The sequence below is a fragment of the Lissotriton vulgaris genome, chromosome 5 (assembly GCF_964263255.1).
Source record: "Lissotriton vulgaris chromosome 5, aLisVul1.2, whole genome shotgun sequence".
Lineage (NCBI taxonomy): Eukaryota > Metazoa > Chordata > Amphibia > Caudata > Salamandridae > Lissotriton > Lissotriton vulgaris.
Genome location: NC_141693.1, coordinates 1203162184 through 1203176372, shown reverse-complemented (window position 1 = coordinate 1203176372; position 14189 = coordinate 1203162184). Strand labels below are relative to the sequence as shown.

General features: G+C 45.3%; 1 protein-coding gene across 1 annotated transcript in view; it reads right to left on the bottom strand.

Moving 5' to 3' along the window:
- Positions 1-14189, bottom strand: part of LOC147712268 (uncharacterized) — a 593266-nt gene that overhangs the window by 312678 nt on the left and 266399 nt on the right. The window contains exon 10 of the mRNA XM_086919610.1: positions 6235-6393. Coding sequence (XP_086775736.1) covers positions 6235-6393 — 159 coding nt within the window. The remainder of the gene's footprint in view (positions 1-6234; positions 6394-14189) is intronic.

Genomic DNA, 14189 nt, shown 5'->3' with positions numbered 1-14189 from the left:
CCCCGAGTAAGCATAGGAAGGTTAACATGTCTTTATTGGACTATTTAACAGGGGCTGTGGGCGCTATTGAGAGGTAGATCATTTCAGTGGAAGAAAAAATAACTAACGACCCAGCAATCTTGCCCCTGCAACATCAGGATGGGGCAACTAAAGCAATGTGTGAAACTAGTCTGACGGAGATAGGGAAGACAGTTGATGTGGGTGCAGAAAGCGAGCCACCCTTGAGGAAAATTGGTCGCAATTTGCCCAAAGGAGTGGCAACGTCCAACAATTCTGGAGACAGAGTCTTGATACACTCAGTACCACCCACTACCCCTAGACCCATTAAGCATCAACCAAAAAATCTGCATGTAAAAACACAGGGGGGTAGGAATAAAACACTGAGGGATTTGGGTACCCAGAAGGTGAGAAATATAGCAACCGTAACCGCCTGTGAGACAGTAGAAGTGCTACAAGCCATAAAAGACCTCAAAGCCTTCATGCAAATGTCAATTAATTCATTAACTTCTAGGCTGGATATAATCGAAGGTAACGTAGGAAAACTCCTTGGAGGTCTCCAGACAAATGAAATTGATAGGGACACACCAAACAAGAAAATTCTGGGGAATACTGTGCAATCTAAGAGGAGTAATACTATCAGGACCTCCCCCAAAATTAAGGAAAAAGGTGAAATTGAAAAACAGAGTGTTCGCTGTGAACAACAAGTCACTGTATCTGCCCCTTGGGCAAAATATCCTACAGCTAGGGAAGAGGGAATCACTTCTAAAACCCTAGGAGGGGAGGACCAGATAATAGGGGATGAGTCCAGGGATGGAATTAATAGCTATAGGCAGGCAAACAGTGTAGGTGGGGAGCCTGAAAACGCTCAAACACTCAATCTCCCCCAGCGGCAACAACCTATACCAATATTTTAGCAAATTTCCCTAAACTATCATCTCATATCGAAGAATCCTGGCCTTCTTTGAGGAATAAAACAATTAACTGGCTGAGCAAAAGGACAGGCCTAACAAACGCCCTCGTTAAAGAGTTTAAAATGGTGAGGAAGGTGGCCTGGGTGGGTAAACGTGATACATTTCATAAAGGCGACTCTATAGTATTGTCTCTAGGAGCTCCGACCCTAGTTAGGGAAGCTCTAAAAACAATATATAGAGCAAACCTTTTCAATACTAGCATTAAAGTTTACCCTTTGGGATATTTCTATCCTCCCCGAAATCCTAATATCCTGGCTAATTTAGATAGGACAGAACGGAGACAGGCGGAAATAGATTATTCAATTGCCGTGTCAAATAGATTTAGCCCCCTTAGTTCCTTGGACGGGATCGATTGGCATCAAACCATTAGGGATGGCGATATACCTGGGACCAGTAATAAGATCATGCAGGAAGGAGAAAATGAGGCCGCAGTTGAGTGTAATCTAGTTTTTAGTAGCAGCCCTCAGTCAGCCCATGAGAAAACGGTTAATAGGATTGCACAGCCAAGAGATAACGTGACGGATGTACAAAACAACTTAAGTTATAGTAGTGGTGCTCAGTCCCCTAAAGACAACCTGGATGGTGTACTCAGAATCCTGTTTTGGAACGTGGCGGGCCTGAAAAATAAGGCAGTGGATCAGGCATGGTTAACCTACATTGATAAATTTGATGTTTTTTGTCTCCAAAAGACTTGGTCAATTGAAACCATCCACTCAAATGGGTTTAAGACTTTTCATACACCTGCGATACAATCCACGAGTGGTAGGCCAAAAGGCGGACTATGTATTTATATCTCGAATCGAATAGTTACATATAAGTGTACGATGGTTAATTCAGAAATATTTTATCAAACGGTGTTAATCCAGATGGATAACAACAATGCCCTGTTTTTAGTAAATTTTTATAACAATATCGAATGAGAACACTTAGGATCAGTCTTAGGAAAACTAAGTGGAGATATGGCTAAGTCATCTAGAAATGTAAATGTTGAGACCATACCAATTTGGGGGGACGACTTTAAAACCTACTTGTGTCCACTGGTAGGTGGTGGAAAGTGCGGGCTAACTTTAGATGATGCCGATCCCTCATTTCATTTTCAATATACCACTAAGGGCGACCAGCTTAATGAGGTCATGTTTAAACATGACCTGGGCTTTTCTAATCGCCAGTGTACCCCTATTGTAGAGTTTGAGAATACTTTTATTGGAAGAGGAACTCAATCACTCAGATTTTTGAGTAGAAACTGCACTAATAGTTAGAGTAGACTGAAAAAGGCATTGCACAGCGAAGCAAGAGATATGGTTGCAATTAGGGAATGTAGGAAATTATATCAGGCAGCCTGCAAAAACAGGTTGATAGAACTAAAGAATAAAGCCTGGGAAGATCTGATTGAGGCTGCAGAGTCCAAAGATACCATGACATTTTGGGCTACTGTAAATACACCCTTCCTTGCTAACAAAATAGATGAACCCACAATTGAGCTAGCAATTGAAGAAGAGGCGTGTATGCAAGCCACAATCCAGATGAGGGCATCCCTGAGAGATCGGAAATGGAGATCAACCAACAGTCCTTTTCTCCTATTAAACTTGATTTCTCACTTGAAGATATTATTATGGCCGTCAATGCAAGTAAGAGTGGCAAGGTCGCCGGTCCCGATGGAATTTCCATCGACTTATTTAAATCTAATCTGGAGGTATGGGCCCCTATTTTAACAAGAGTTTTAACCCCTCCCATGCTTGTGACGGAACCGCTCCGTCACAAGCCACGGGTGAGCTGTGCTTGTGACGGAACGGTTCCGTCACGGCCCGCTCGCCGCGCCTGCGCGGCGCTGATTACGCGCCTGCGCTGAGGCTTTAGTGGGCGGGCGGGTTCGTTTCGGAACCGTTCCGTCACAAGCACAGCTCGCCCGCGAGCCGTGACGGAGCGGTTCCGTCACTAGTATGGAGCCGCCGCGCGAGTGCCCCACCCCGTTAGCGCTGCGGCGGTATAGCCGCCGCAGCGAAGGGGTTAAAAGCATGTTGTGAAAGAGGTTTTATTTCGACTTGGTTGGAATCCATCATTGTACCTATTTTTAAAAAGGGTGACTGGGAGAACCCCGCTTCATTTCGCCCGATTTCCCTTTTGGACTCTTTAATGAAAGTTTCGGGCAGAATCATCTTAGAAAAATTACAGGGTTGGATTGAAGATAATAATATTTTAAGTAAAGTTCAGTACGTTTTAGAGTTGGCTTAGGTACAAATGAACAGATCTTGAATTTAAGTATTTTAAATGATAGATATGTTAAAGTAAAGAGAGGTAATTTTTATTTGACCTTTGTAGACCTCTCAGCAGCCTTTGATGTGTAGTCCATGAGAAACTATGGGGGATTTTAAAAGATATGAAAGTTGACCCGGTTTCAATACAATATTTAAGACAACTATACACAGGAGCAACTGCAAAGGTTCACTACGGTACTAAGGTGCAAATTATGATGGCGGTTTTCCCGCATCCTCCGGGCCAGCAGAAGCCACCGCCGGCCCGGAGGATGCGGGAAAACCGCAGCGGACTGAAAAAGACCCCCCGCCAGATTAGGATGGCTGGGGGATCGTTTTTCAGTCCCCAGCTTTTTCGCCCTGGTCGCCTCCCGGCCATGGCGGAAAAGCACTAACATGGCTGGCGGTGTCTATAAGACACCGCCAGCCATAATAGGATGTCTGGAGGAACATGCCTTTACACGGCGGCATTTCCGCCGTGCAAAGACATACGGATTTTTGTTTGAGGGCCAGTTGCGGGCCCCCAGGGGTGAAGGGGGTGGGGGGTGCACATGGGGGGTACCTATGGTACCCCCCTGCATTTGCCTGCACAAAGCGGCAGGCACCGCGACTTACATTTTTATCATTGCAGCGGGTGCTGTTTCAAGCAGCACCCGCCGCAATGATAAAAATACAGGATGTGACCGCCAGGGTTGAGGTCACATCCTAATTTGCACGGAGGGACCGCCGCTGCCCCTGCGGACGGTCCCTCCTACTCTATGGTGGAAGACAGACTCAGGTCCATCCGCTATCATAATCGGCCCCTAAGGGTGAGTGCACCGCTCCATTTAAAGTTGAATGTGGTGTAAGGCAGGGCTGTGTATTGGCACCTCTCCTGTTCTCATATACCAACGCACTAGAACAGGAGTTGGTGTCAAACACCAGGGGCCCGCCATTAGTAAATTCCCGTCCAATTGCTTCTCTTTTGTACGGGGACGATGCCGTCATTATGTCCCGTACCCAAATAGCACTACAAAGGGCCCTTTGCTTTTATACAAGTTTTATCTTGGATTAAAATTGAATGTAAACAAAAGATTTGTGATGTCATGTGGTTACAGTAGAAAGAAGATCAGAAGTTTTCAGGCCGGGGGAAAAGATGGAGACTACCCCCCGCTTTTAGCTATTTGGGAGTGTTTTTCGATAAATCCGGTTTTTGGTTACCAGCTGTTAAGGCCAGGTCCCTACTTTTTACGAAAACCATTGCAGCACTTTTTAATTTCTCCAAGAAAATAGGGCGAAGGCCACAAGATATACTACTAAAAATATATTGTGCACGGTGCGTGAGTACTGCAATCTATGGGGCAGGTATCTGGGGTTTTCAAGATTGTAGTATTATTCAACGTATCGAAAATGTTTTTTTGCGATCGCTGTTAAGTCTCCCAAATAGTACCCCCATTTTTTACTGTCAATCAGAAATGGGGGTTACACATATTTCTGATTTGATTAAGGCACAACCATTATTGCTATGGCACAGAATTTGGACCACTGAGAACGCAAGACTAAATAGAGAAATTATCAAGGATTCAATGGGATTGGATAAGTCTTGCAAAATACCATGGTTAAAATATGTGGGAGGTTTCATGCAGGATATCGGCCACCCAGAATACTATTCTAAGCCCGACTACATGAACCTTATAAAACGCAAATATTTTAAAAAAATGGTTATGCTGCATTTAGAGGAAATTAGATTAGCATCTGAGCTAAATAAACCAATGGTGATTAGACACCAATTGACCCTGACAACTGTTTTTATACAACCCTACCTGTTGTGTATACAGGGCGGATACAACAGATATCTTTTGACAAGATTTAGGTTTGGGATTTTTCACCATCTAATCTCATATCCAACTGTAAATGACTGGACACAAGCATTATGTAAATACCCATGCGATAATGTATCCGGACAAAGCGCAATGCACGTAGTTTTATTCTGTAAACTATATAACAAAGAGAGGAGAAGATGGTTAACACCCTTATTAAATCGAGGCGGATGGAGACAATGTCACCTTGCTTTTATTTATTTACAGATGCTTGAAAATTATTACTGCATAGGCTCTATGGTCGGATTCCTAAAGAATGTTATGAGGACTACAAAAGGTGTCAATTACAGAATTATGGGATAACTGCTCGGATGTACAAGACAAATGGAAAAATTCATTTCTTTCGATTTTTAAGTCAGACTTATCAAAAATGACTGCTGCTTTTATGTATAGAATATGCATGTATTGTCGGACAATGTGTATGCTTTTATGATTTTTCAATTTTAAAATCGAATAAAGCTCATTTTGATTGATTGATGTACAAAAATAAAAACATGAGCGTATATGATTTATGTTGGAAGAAACTTACTAAAATGTATCTACACAAATAAAACAAGTGTGTGATTTGCACAACTTCAAATGACAATTGAGTGGTTACCTGTTAAAACACTGTTCACATAATAATAATAGTGTATCTGGAATATCCTTGCAGACATTGTATAAATAGCAAACACCAACTATTTAAAATCTACAATGAGCAGCAATATGGCATACAGAATAGAACACAACTGTTTTAAATAATGAATGACTGAGTTATGGCTCAATCATGAAGTTGAGCAGTAAAACATTTATCATGAGCAGATGTGTGGAAAATTAAGGGTGTGCAGAAAATTGAACTACATCTACTGTCAAGCCTCCTCCTCCTTCAGCCTATTGTGTCTAGGTTTTAATTCTATTTTTGTACATTAAAATGACAATTTTTGATTCTCCTCTTCCAGTCAACCATAGGTCCATCCACATCTGCTTCATCGTATACATACCATGTTTGTTACTCATGTAATCTCAAATAATATCAGTTTACCTCACTGGTGCGTCCACTACTTCCACTAACCTCTTTGTTTAATCCTATTTCCTGCACATTGCTTAAGATCATAGTCAAGTATCCAAAAATACCATTACCATGGCATATGATCCATAAAAATTTTAAGTTACCTTCTTGTTTGGTGGTTGTTGTTGTTGTTGTCTTTTTGTTTGTTGGTACTGTTTTTGCTGTTGTAGGTGTTGTTGTTGTCGTTCCTTTTGTTGTTGTTTTTATTTGCGTTGATAATGTTGATGATGATATTGTTCTAGGTGATTTCGGAGCTCCTGATTCTGTTGGAAAGGAGACAAAATACTTTGTTCATACAATTACACTGCAGCTTTAGTACAATTATGACATATAATTTATGCCTAAAAAAAGAAGCCTTTCATTTAATAGCAAGCAAGAACCAAAGGGGAAAGGTTCTGGTTGGAGTAAAAAATTTTGAAATGGCTTTGAAAAATGATTTAGCCAACATTTGTTCCACTAGGTGTAAAGGAAAAAGCAAACGTTCTGTTTTGCTCATCTAGATAGTAACCATGTTAAATCTGTGTTCTGTTTGTCTCTGTAGTGGATTATGTTTTAGCTTGTCACCTACATATTAGTACACGCAATGATAATCAGAAGGGTAGCAGGACTGTGCACTGAACAACAGTCCAATAGCCTAATGTGTTTCCAGATTCCCCCTTACTTTCCGATTTGTATTTCTCTTGTGTGCTCATTATTACTACACAATATTGCATACTGTTGGACACACAAACTCTCAGACACCAAAATAATGTTCCTTTTTATATTTACTTTACAATGCTGACTACAATTAGACCAGTTCACATTTTTTTTTTTAATATCTCAATAGGGGCAGTGCAGCCTAAAGTATCAGCCAGGGCCTCTCTCAACTGGGCCATAAGAAAAAACAATTCAGCTTCAGCCATTTTCGGCCATTTGTGTATGCTGCCGCTTGTTTACAGAATCAGTAAGCATCAGACCTATTACTGGCAATACTCGTCACACTTAGGCTGTCGCACTGAGGAGTGCAAAAAAGGAACAGGTGGAATTTTTCAATTAATTATAACCATCTGTAACTAATCCCAGTCCATCGTTTTTTGCCTACGATAGTACCTTAGACAGGAACCAGCCATATGCAAAAAATCCTGACCTGCCAGTCCAGGTCCCGTCCAAATTGGAACACAACCAATGAATCTATACACAGCCTAACTAATTACTAGTGGATGATATTGACTCAAGTTTCAACCTATCATTTTGTTCTAGTACTCCTTATTCATTAAAAACATCAGTAAAATCTTGATACTTGGAAATATTTGTACAGGTGCTGTTCTCAGTTCATCTTCACAAGAGAGTTTGATGGTGACAGATTTTCTACTCATGGTTTTTTGAGGAAGCCAATAGTCTTTGTAAAAACTGGAAACAAAGCAGGAGCATCTATAATATCAAAAACCAAAGGTTCAATGTGTCCCTTGAGCAAGATCATGTTGTGGATTGTGAACCTGTTTCACAAAGGTAATTTACATTTTTGACAAAGTTTATATTTTTGAGGAAGTTTATTACTTCTCAGTATTCACAAACTACAATTGTATAGGAACTTACACTTGTGTAGTAACTTACACTTTTGTAGTAATTCCTGCACTACACTTTGGCCAACACTGGTACTGCAAACACCCTTCCATAGAAAATAATAGAGGTAGGGACTTGAAATAAAACCCCATAGAACATAACGTTAAATGAGAATAAAATTTTCAAACAGGTACAAATATAATGAATTCATGTTTAAAAATGTATCCAAATAGTAAATATTTACTATTAAATTATAAAAATATTAAAAACCAAGGGGCTGATTAGGAAGGAGATCCAACTCATGTCCGCCCGCCGCCCTAACTGGGATGGGGGCTGCCCAACATATTGTCTGCAGCCCCACAGGGCAAATAATGATGCAACCACCACCCTGGCGGTCGCATGGCTCATCTTTTACATATCGGCGGTTGCTGCTGGCTGCATCATCCACCACAATGTAAAAAAGGGATGTTTTACATATCCCTGTCCTACGTGACAGGCACCACGCGGTGCCTGTCTCATGGTACAGGGATATACACCCAAACAAATGTGTCAAGGGGGAAGGGGGGCCCGCTACAGGCCTTCAATGCCCATCCCCACAAACCTTTCCATGGCGGGTGTTAGATCTGGGGGTCTCTAACTGGCAGAGGTAAGTACCTTAGACCAAGTAGGGACCCTTGCTTCTAGTCAGGGTGAAGGAAATACACACAGTAGATAACTCCTGCTCACCCTCTAGGTAGCTTGGCTCGAGCAGGCTGGCTTATCCCCAAGGCAATGTGTATAATAAATGCACTTAACACAGACAATGACTCCCAATCCACCACAAACTGAGACCACATAGGTAAGTATATTTATAAAAATATAGCTTTATCTATTTGCAGCAATTAAAATTCAACAATACACAATGGTTGTTTCTTGATGAAGGGTTGCACTTAATCTTGATGGTTACTCGCAATTAGGAAGTTCTCATATATAAGAATAGTCTCTAGTCTCTTAAATTAGTATGAAAACTAATGGTACTGCCTTATCCCAACTCAGCTCTTAGTGTCACTTTAATTCAGCACTGAAAACAATGCCACCAAGTTATAGGCCTCCAAATCAGCTCCTCACTGACTCTAGTGGGTTAATACCCCGCTCCTCCCACTGATGCGCTCACCCTCGAAGCCCCGATACCAGCATGGCCTTCGTGGCAGCCCGGCCGGTCCCGACTGCTCTCCCGCCCGCTCTCAACAATCCAACGAGCGGCGGGGAGATGGAGCAGCACTCTCTTGCAGGGACAACAGGCCAGGGGCTGTACACTCACACGCAGCTCTGTCGGCGAGATCGGGTTCCGGAGAGGACTCGGCGATGGATTCCTTGCTGGTCGCGGTCCTCGATGGAGATAACGCCATGGGCCAATCAGGTCGCGGCGTTCTCGGCAGGCCTCCTCATTCACCCGGGAGTCAGCCAATGGCAGCGCGGCTCCCGGGGCAAGCCCTCGATGATGCTCACGCCGGCCACCAACCACAACACTGCCTCAGCGATGACGCTACGGCGCACGGGCCAATCCCGTCGCAGCGTTAGTGAGGGGGCTCGGCTCTCTCCTCCAATCAGGGAGCAGCGGGCTCGTTCTCGGCTTCGTCGGTACCGGCAAGGTACGGCAGACTGCGGGGGATGCTCCCAGGCCTTGGACAAGATCGGAACTTAACGGCAGTAGGTTTCTAGGGGCGGAGGTCACAAATAGACCGCCCTCACGACAGTAGACTTTCTTTAGGGCAGAACTCACGGGGGGAGACCCCACGATCCCCCGGACCTCGTGGAATGTGTGCCGATGAGCACACCCATCTCAGTCCCAGGCCTGCAGTTTAAAACTCACGCACCCAAACAATCTGCAGCAAGATCTTCACAGCGTTTTCAGTTTCAATGGAACCTTTTTGACCCTGGGTCCCAGGACAGGAGGCCAGCTCTTCTCAGGCCCTTGGAGATTCAGTTTAGGAGACACAGCACACAGCAAAGTCTCTTGTAGATCAAGTAAGCAGGGTCACAGCACACAGCAAAGTCCCTCTTCTCCTCAGCTTCAGTTGGTCAGCAGAACAGGTCAGCCCTTAGAGCACACAGCAAGGCAATCTTCCTTCAGTTCCCCAGCAGTCCTTCTTCCAGCAGAGGTTCCTCTTGATTGTAGAATCTTATTTTCTGTTGTCAGGGGTCCTTCTCTTATACCCCAAAAAGTCTTTGAAGTCTTTGTGCAAGTGGGCCCTGAGCCCGGTCTAAACCAGTTCTGGGTGTTGCTGGAGCCCTTGGGCTTCCTGGCTTCCTTCTTTCTTTCAGTATCAGGGACAGAGGTTGCAGAAAAGAGGGAGAGAGACCCCTTGCAGCCCAGGGGAATGGGGTAATTTTAAACAGTAAAGTGAACAGCTTCCCTTGGGTAAGTAACTATATAGGGATGGCCAAAAATTGGTCTTGGACACAAAGCTTCACTAAGCAAAAGCATGCACAATTAGGGGCCCATTAAGATGGCGGGCGGAAACAGACCGCCCGCCACCCTAACGGAGATCGGGACCGTCCGCCTTTAGGGCGGGGGTCCCGACAATGGCATTAAAATGCGCCCGCCACAGTGGCGGGCGCATTCCTCAAGTTAATATTGTGTCGGGCGGTGCTCACTGCACCGCCCGCCACAATGTTCAAAACAAATGCACGCATTTGCATAACCGAGGCGGCAGGCACCGCGCGGTGCCTGCCTCTGCGATTATGCAAATGCAGGGGGGTACCACAGGTACCCCCCCCGTGTGCCACCCCCCTTTGCCCGTCACTCTGGGGGCCCACAGGGGCCCCCCAGAGTGAACACCGCATTGACAAATGCCTATTCTAATATGGCTGGCGGTATCTGACACCGCCACCATGTTCTCCCTTTTCAGCCCCGGCCGCCATGCGACCGGGCGGAAAACAGGCGGGCGGTATTTCTCACCGCTGCGGTCCCCTCCGCCATCGTAATATGGCGGGGGGAATGCAGGGAAGGATGTCGGGCGGATTGCCTCCACCAGGGTGGCGGTGGCCACCGCTACCCTGGCGGAGGCAATTCGCCTGACATCCTAATGGGCCCCTAAGAGTTTTGTATATAAAATATAGAAATGTTATTCAAACATACAATAAAAACATATTAAAAATCATTGTTCTAGCATAAAAAAGACCCTTTGCATCAATTAAAAAAACAACTCATTCACAATTTATACATGTAAACAAATGTCTGTACTGAAATCTAACAGATGATAAAAACCTTCTATGTATCAAAGAAAAATGAGAAGAGAGAGAGACACACACTAAGACATCAACAGTTTGTCATTCGAAAATGCACATCATAGCCCTCATTGAAACTCAATCCAAGACTTGACTTTTTCTCTTGTTCTTGGGGTGAGTTGGGTAGTTGGATTGTGCAACATTAAGCGTTGACGCGTTTCGATGGCTTTTGTTTATTCGTGTACCATCTTTTTCAAGACTAATAAATTGTTTGTCTCTCCTGTAGTGGCACTGGATGGTTGCCTCTACGAATGCATCCTTATTTCATATTCAATTATCTGGACAAAGGTTTGGTTTCTATTTTCTGGTTTCGCATTGTTTCACCATAATCTTTCATTAAAATCTGTTATTTTATACACTGGTGGTTATTGTTTCACTGTAGTCCAATAAGAATTAAGGAATTCTGCCTCCCTTATTGTTGGCTACAGGGTTGCAGTGGATGTTAGTCTTCACATCACCATTTAATCATTGGCTTTTTCCGAAGTAACGTTGTTCCTCTTTATTTCAATACTAAAATTCAGGTAGAGTTCGTCTTGGGGTCGGGTGTACCGATAAGGATAACGCGTGTCCAGGTGCAAGATCACAACTGTAACCTCGCATTAAATCCCTCAAAGAAGGAGGTGCGCCTTGTTGTTGTGACTCTGTGTAGCCAAAGTTTCCTTGCGCTCCGTTCCACCTTGTTTAGCACCCGACTCTCGTCCTCTCGCTCTCGTCTCTGATTCTGAACCTGAGGTTCCTCTTGATTGTAGAATCTGATTTTCTGTTGTCAGGGGTCCTTCTCTTATATCCCAAAAAGTCTTTGAAGTCTTTGTGCAAGTGGGCCCTGAACCCAGTCTAAACCAGTTCTGGGTGTTGCTGGAGCCCTTGGGCTTCCTGGCTTCCTTCTTTCTTTCAGTATCAGGGACAGAGGTGACAGTCGCCCAGCGGGAGGTGGAGCCAGCATTGTGGTCAGGCAGGCACAGCCCTAGTCACTCCCAGGTGCTATCTCCTCCCACTTCCTTGGCAGCAGATGCAGCCTTTCATCCACTGGCTGATTCAGACAACCTCACGGGGGCTCTGCAGCCCCTGTCATGCTCAAACCAGACAGTCAATCCACAAGCAGTCCTAGGCACACAGAAAGGTTAGACAAGAGAACAGCCACTTTCTAAAAGTACTATTCTCAAACACGGAATTTAAAAACAACCTTTCCTAAAAGATGTGTTATTAAATTCTGAGTTCAGGGATATCAATCACTTATGTCCTATCTTGTTCCTATGGGAAGATAGGCTGGTATCCATTGGGACCAGCCTCCCCATGTTAATCTATGGAGCAAGATAACCTTGCTGCAGTGAGCACTCAAAATGGCTGCTGCTCACTACCAGAGCATGTTACCTGCACTAGTACATGCTCTACCTTACCCATACACTGCACCCTGCCCAGGGGGGTACCTTGAGCCTTCCATAGGGGTGACTGATGTGCACAGACAGGGAAGGGTTAGGCCCAGCCAATGGGGACACTGGCCAGGCGGACATGGCAGTCCACTGACTGCACACAGGCACTGCGCTGGCAGGCCTGAGACACCATTTTAGTGCTACTTATGTGGGTGGCGCAATCTGCGCTACAGGCCCATCTAGCAGCATCTGTCATCACCAGCCCTGGCACACACAGTGCACTTTACTAGGGACTTCATGGTGACACAAATATGCCAATCAGGTATACCCAATCAATATGACAATTTACATAGGGAACACTTACACTCTGGCACTGATCAGCAGTGGCAGAGTGTCCAAAGCATCTAAACCAGCAAAAACAAAATCCAGCACAGCATCAAAAATACAGGAGGCAGAGGCAAAAAGATGGGGGAAAACCACGCCAAGGGTGTCAGGTCTAACACGTGTCCCCTCCAGCTGAAAGTGGGGAGAACTACCAAACCTCTTGGGAGTCCTGATCACTAAGGCGGAAGAATCTGGACAGACCATCAGCATTGGCGTGCTCTGTACCAGGGCGGTGCTCCACCGTGAAGTCCATCCCCTGTAGGGAAATGGACCACTTCAACAGTTTTGCATTCTCACCCCTCATCTGCATTAACCATCTGAGGGGCCTGTGGTCGGTCTGAACATGGAAATGAGTCCCAAACAGGTAGGGCCTCAGCTTCTTCAGAGCCCAGACCACAGCGAAAGCTTCCCTTTCAATCGCACTCCATCTCTGTTCCCTGGGGAGTAGCCTCCTACTAATGAAAGCCACTGGTTGGTCTCCGCCCTCATCGTTGATTTGTGAGAGTACTGCTCCCACACCTTGCTCTGAAGCATCAGTTTGCACAATGAACTCACTGGAAAAGTCAGGTGCCTTAAGCACCGGTGCTGTGCACATGGCAGTTTTGAGGGCATCAAATGCAGTTTGACAGGCTTCGGTCCAATTCACTTTCCTGGGCTGATTTCTTTCTGTCTAAGGGGCCACAATGGTGCCATAACCTTTGACAAACCGTCTGTAATACCCGGTGAGACCTAGAAAGGCTCTCATCTCAGTCTGGGTCTTGGGGGGTTCCCAAGCCAGAATGGTATCAATCTTTGCCTGTAGGGGCGCCACCTGGCCGCTCCCCACCTGGTGTCCCAAGTACACCACTGATCCCTGCCCTATCTGGCACTTACTGGCCTTGATAGTGAGGCCTGCCTTCTGTAGAGCCTTCAACACTTCGCAGAGGTGTTGCAGGTGTTCCTCCCAAGTGGAGCTGAACACAGCAATGTCATCCAGGTATGCTGCGCAGAATTCCTCCAGCCCTGCTAATACCTGGTTGACCAGTCTCTGGAATGTGGTAGGGGCATTTTTCAACCCAAAGGGCACGACACGAAACTGGAAGGGCCCCTCTGGCGTTGAAAATGCTGACCTCTCCTTGGCCCCCTAAGTTAAGGCAATCTGCCAGTACCCTGAAGTCAAATCAAAGGTGCTCAGTTACTGGGCAGCTCCCAACCGATCCATAAGCTCATCAGCTCTGGGGATGGGGTGTGCATCAGTCTTGGTGACCGCATTGAGCGCATGGTAGTCCACGCAGAAACGGAGTTCTGGGGGGCCACCGGGGATAGCAGCCTTCTTAGGCGCTAAGACCACTGGGCTAGCCCAGGGGCTGCTGGAGTGCTCAATTACCCCTAGCGCTAACATCTTGGAAAGTTCTTCCTTAATGCTAGCTCTGACCTTGTCAGCCACCCTGTAAAACTTTTGTTTCACAGGCAGACTATCTCACGTGTCCACATCGTGGACGCACCAGTTGGTG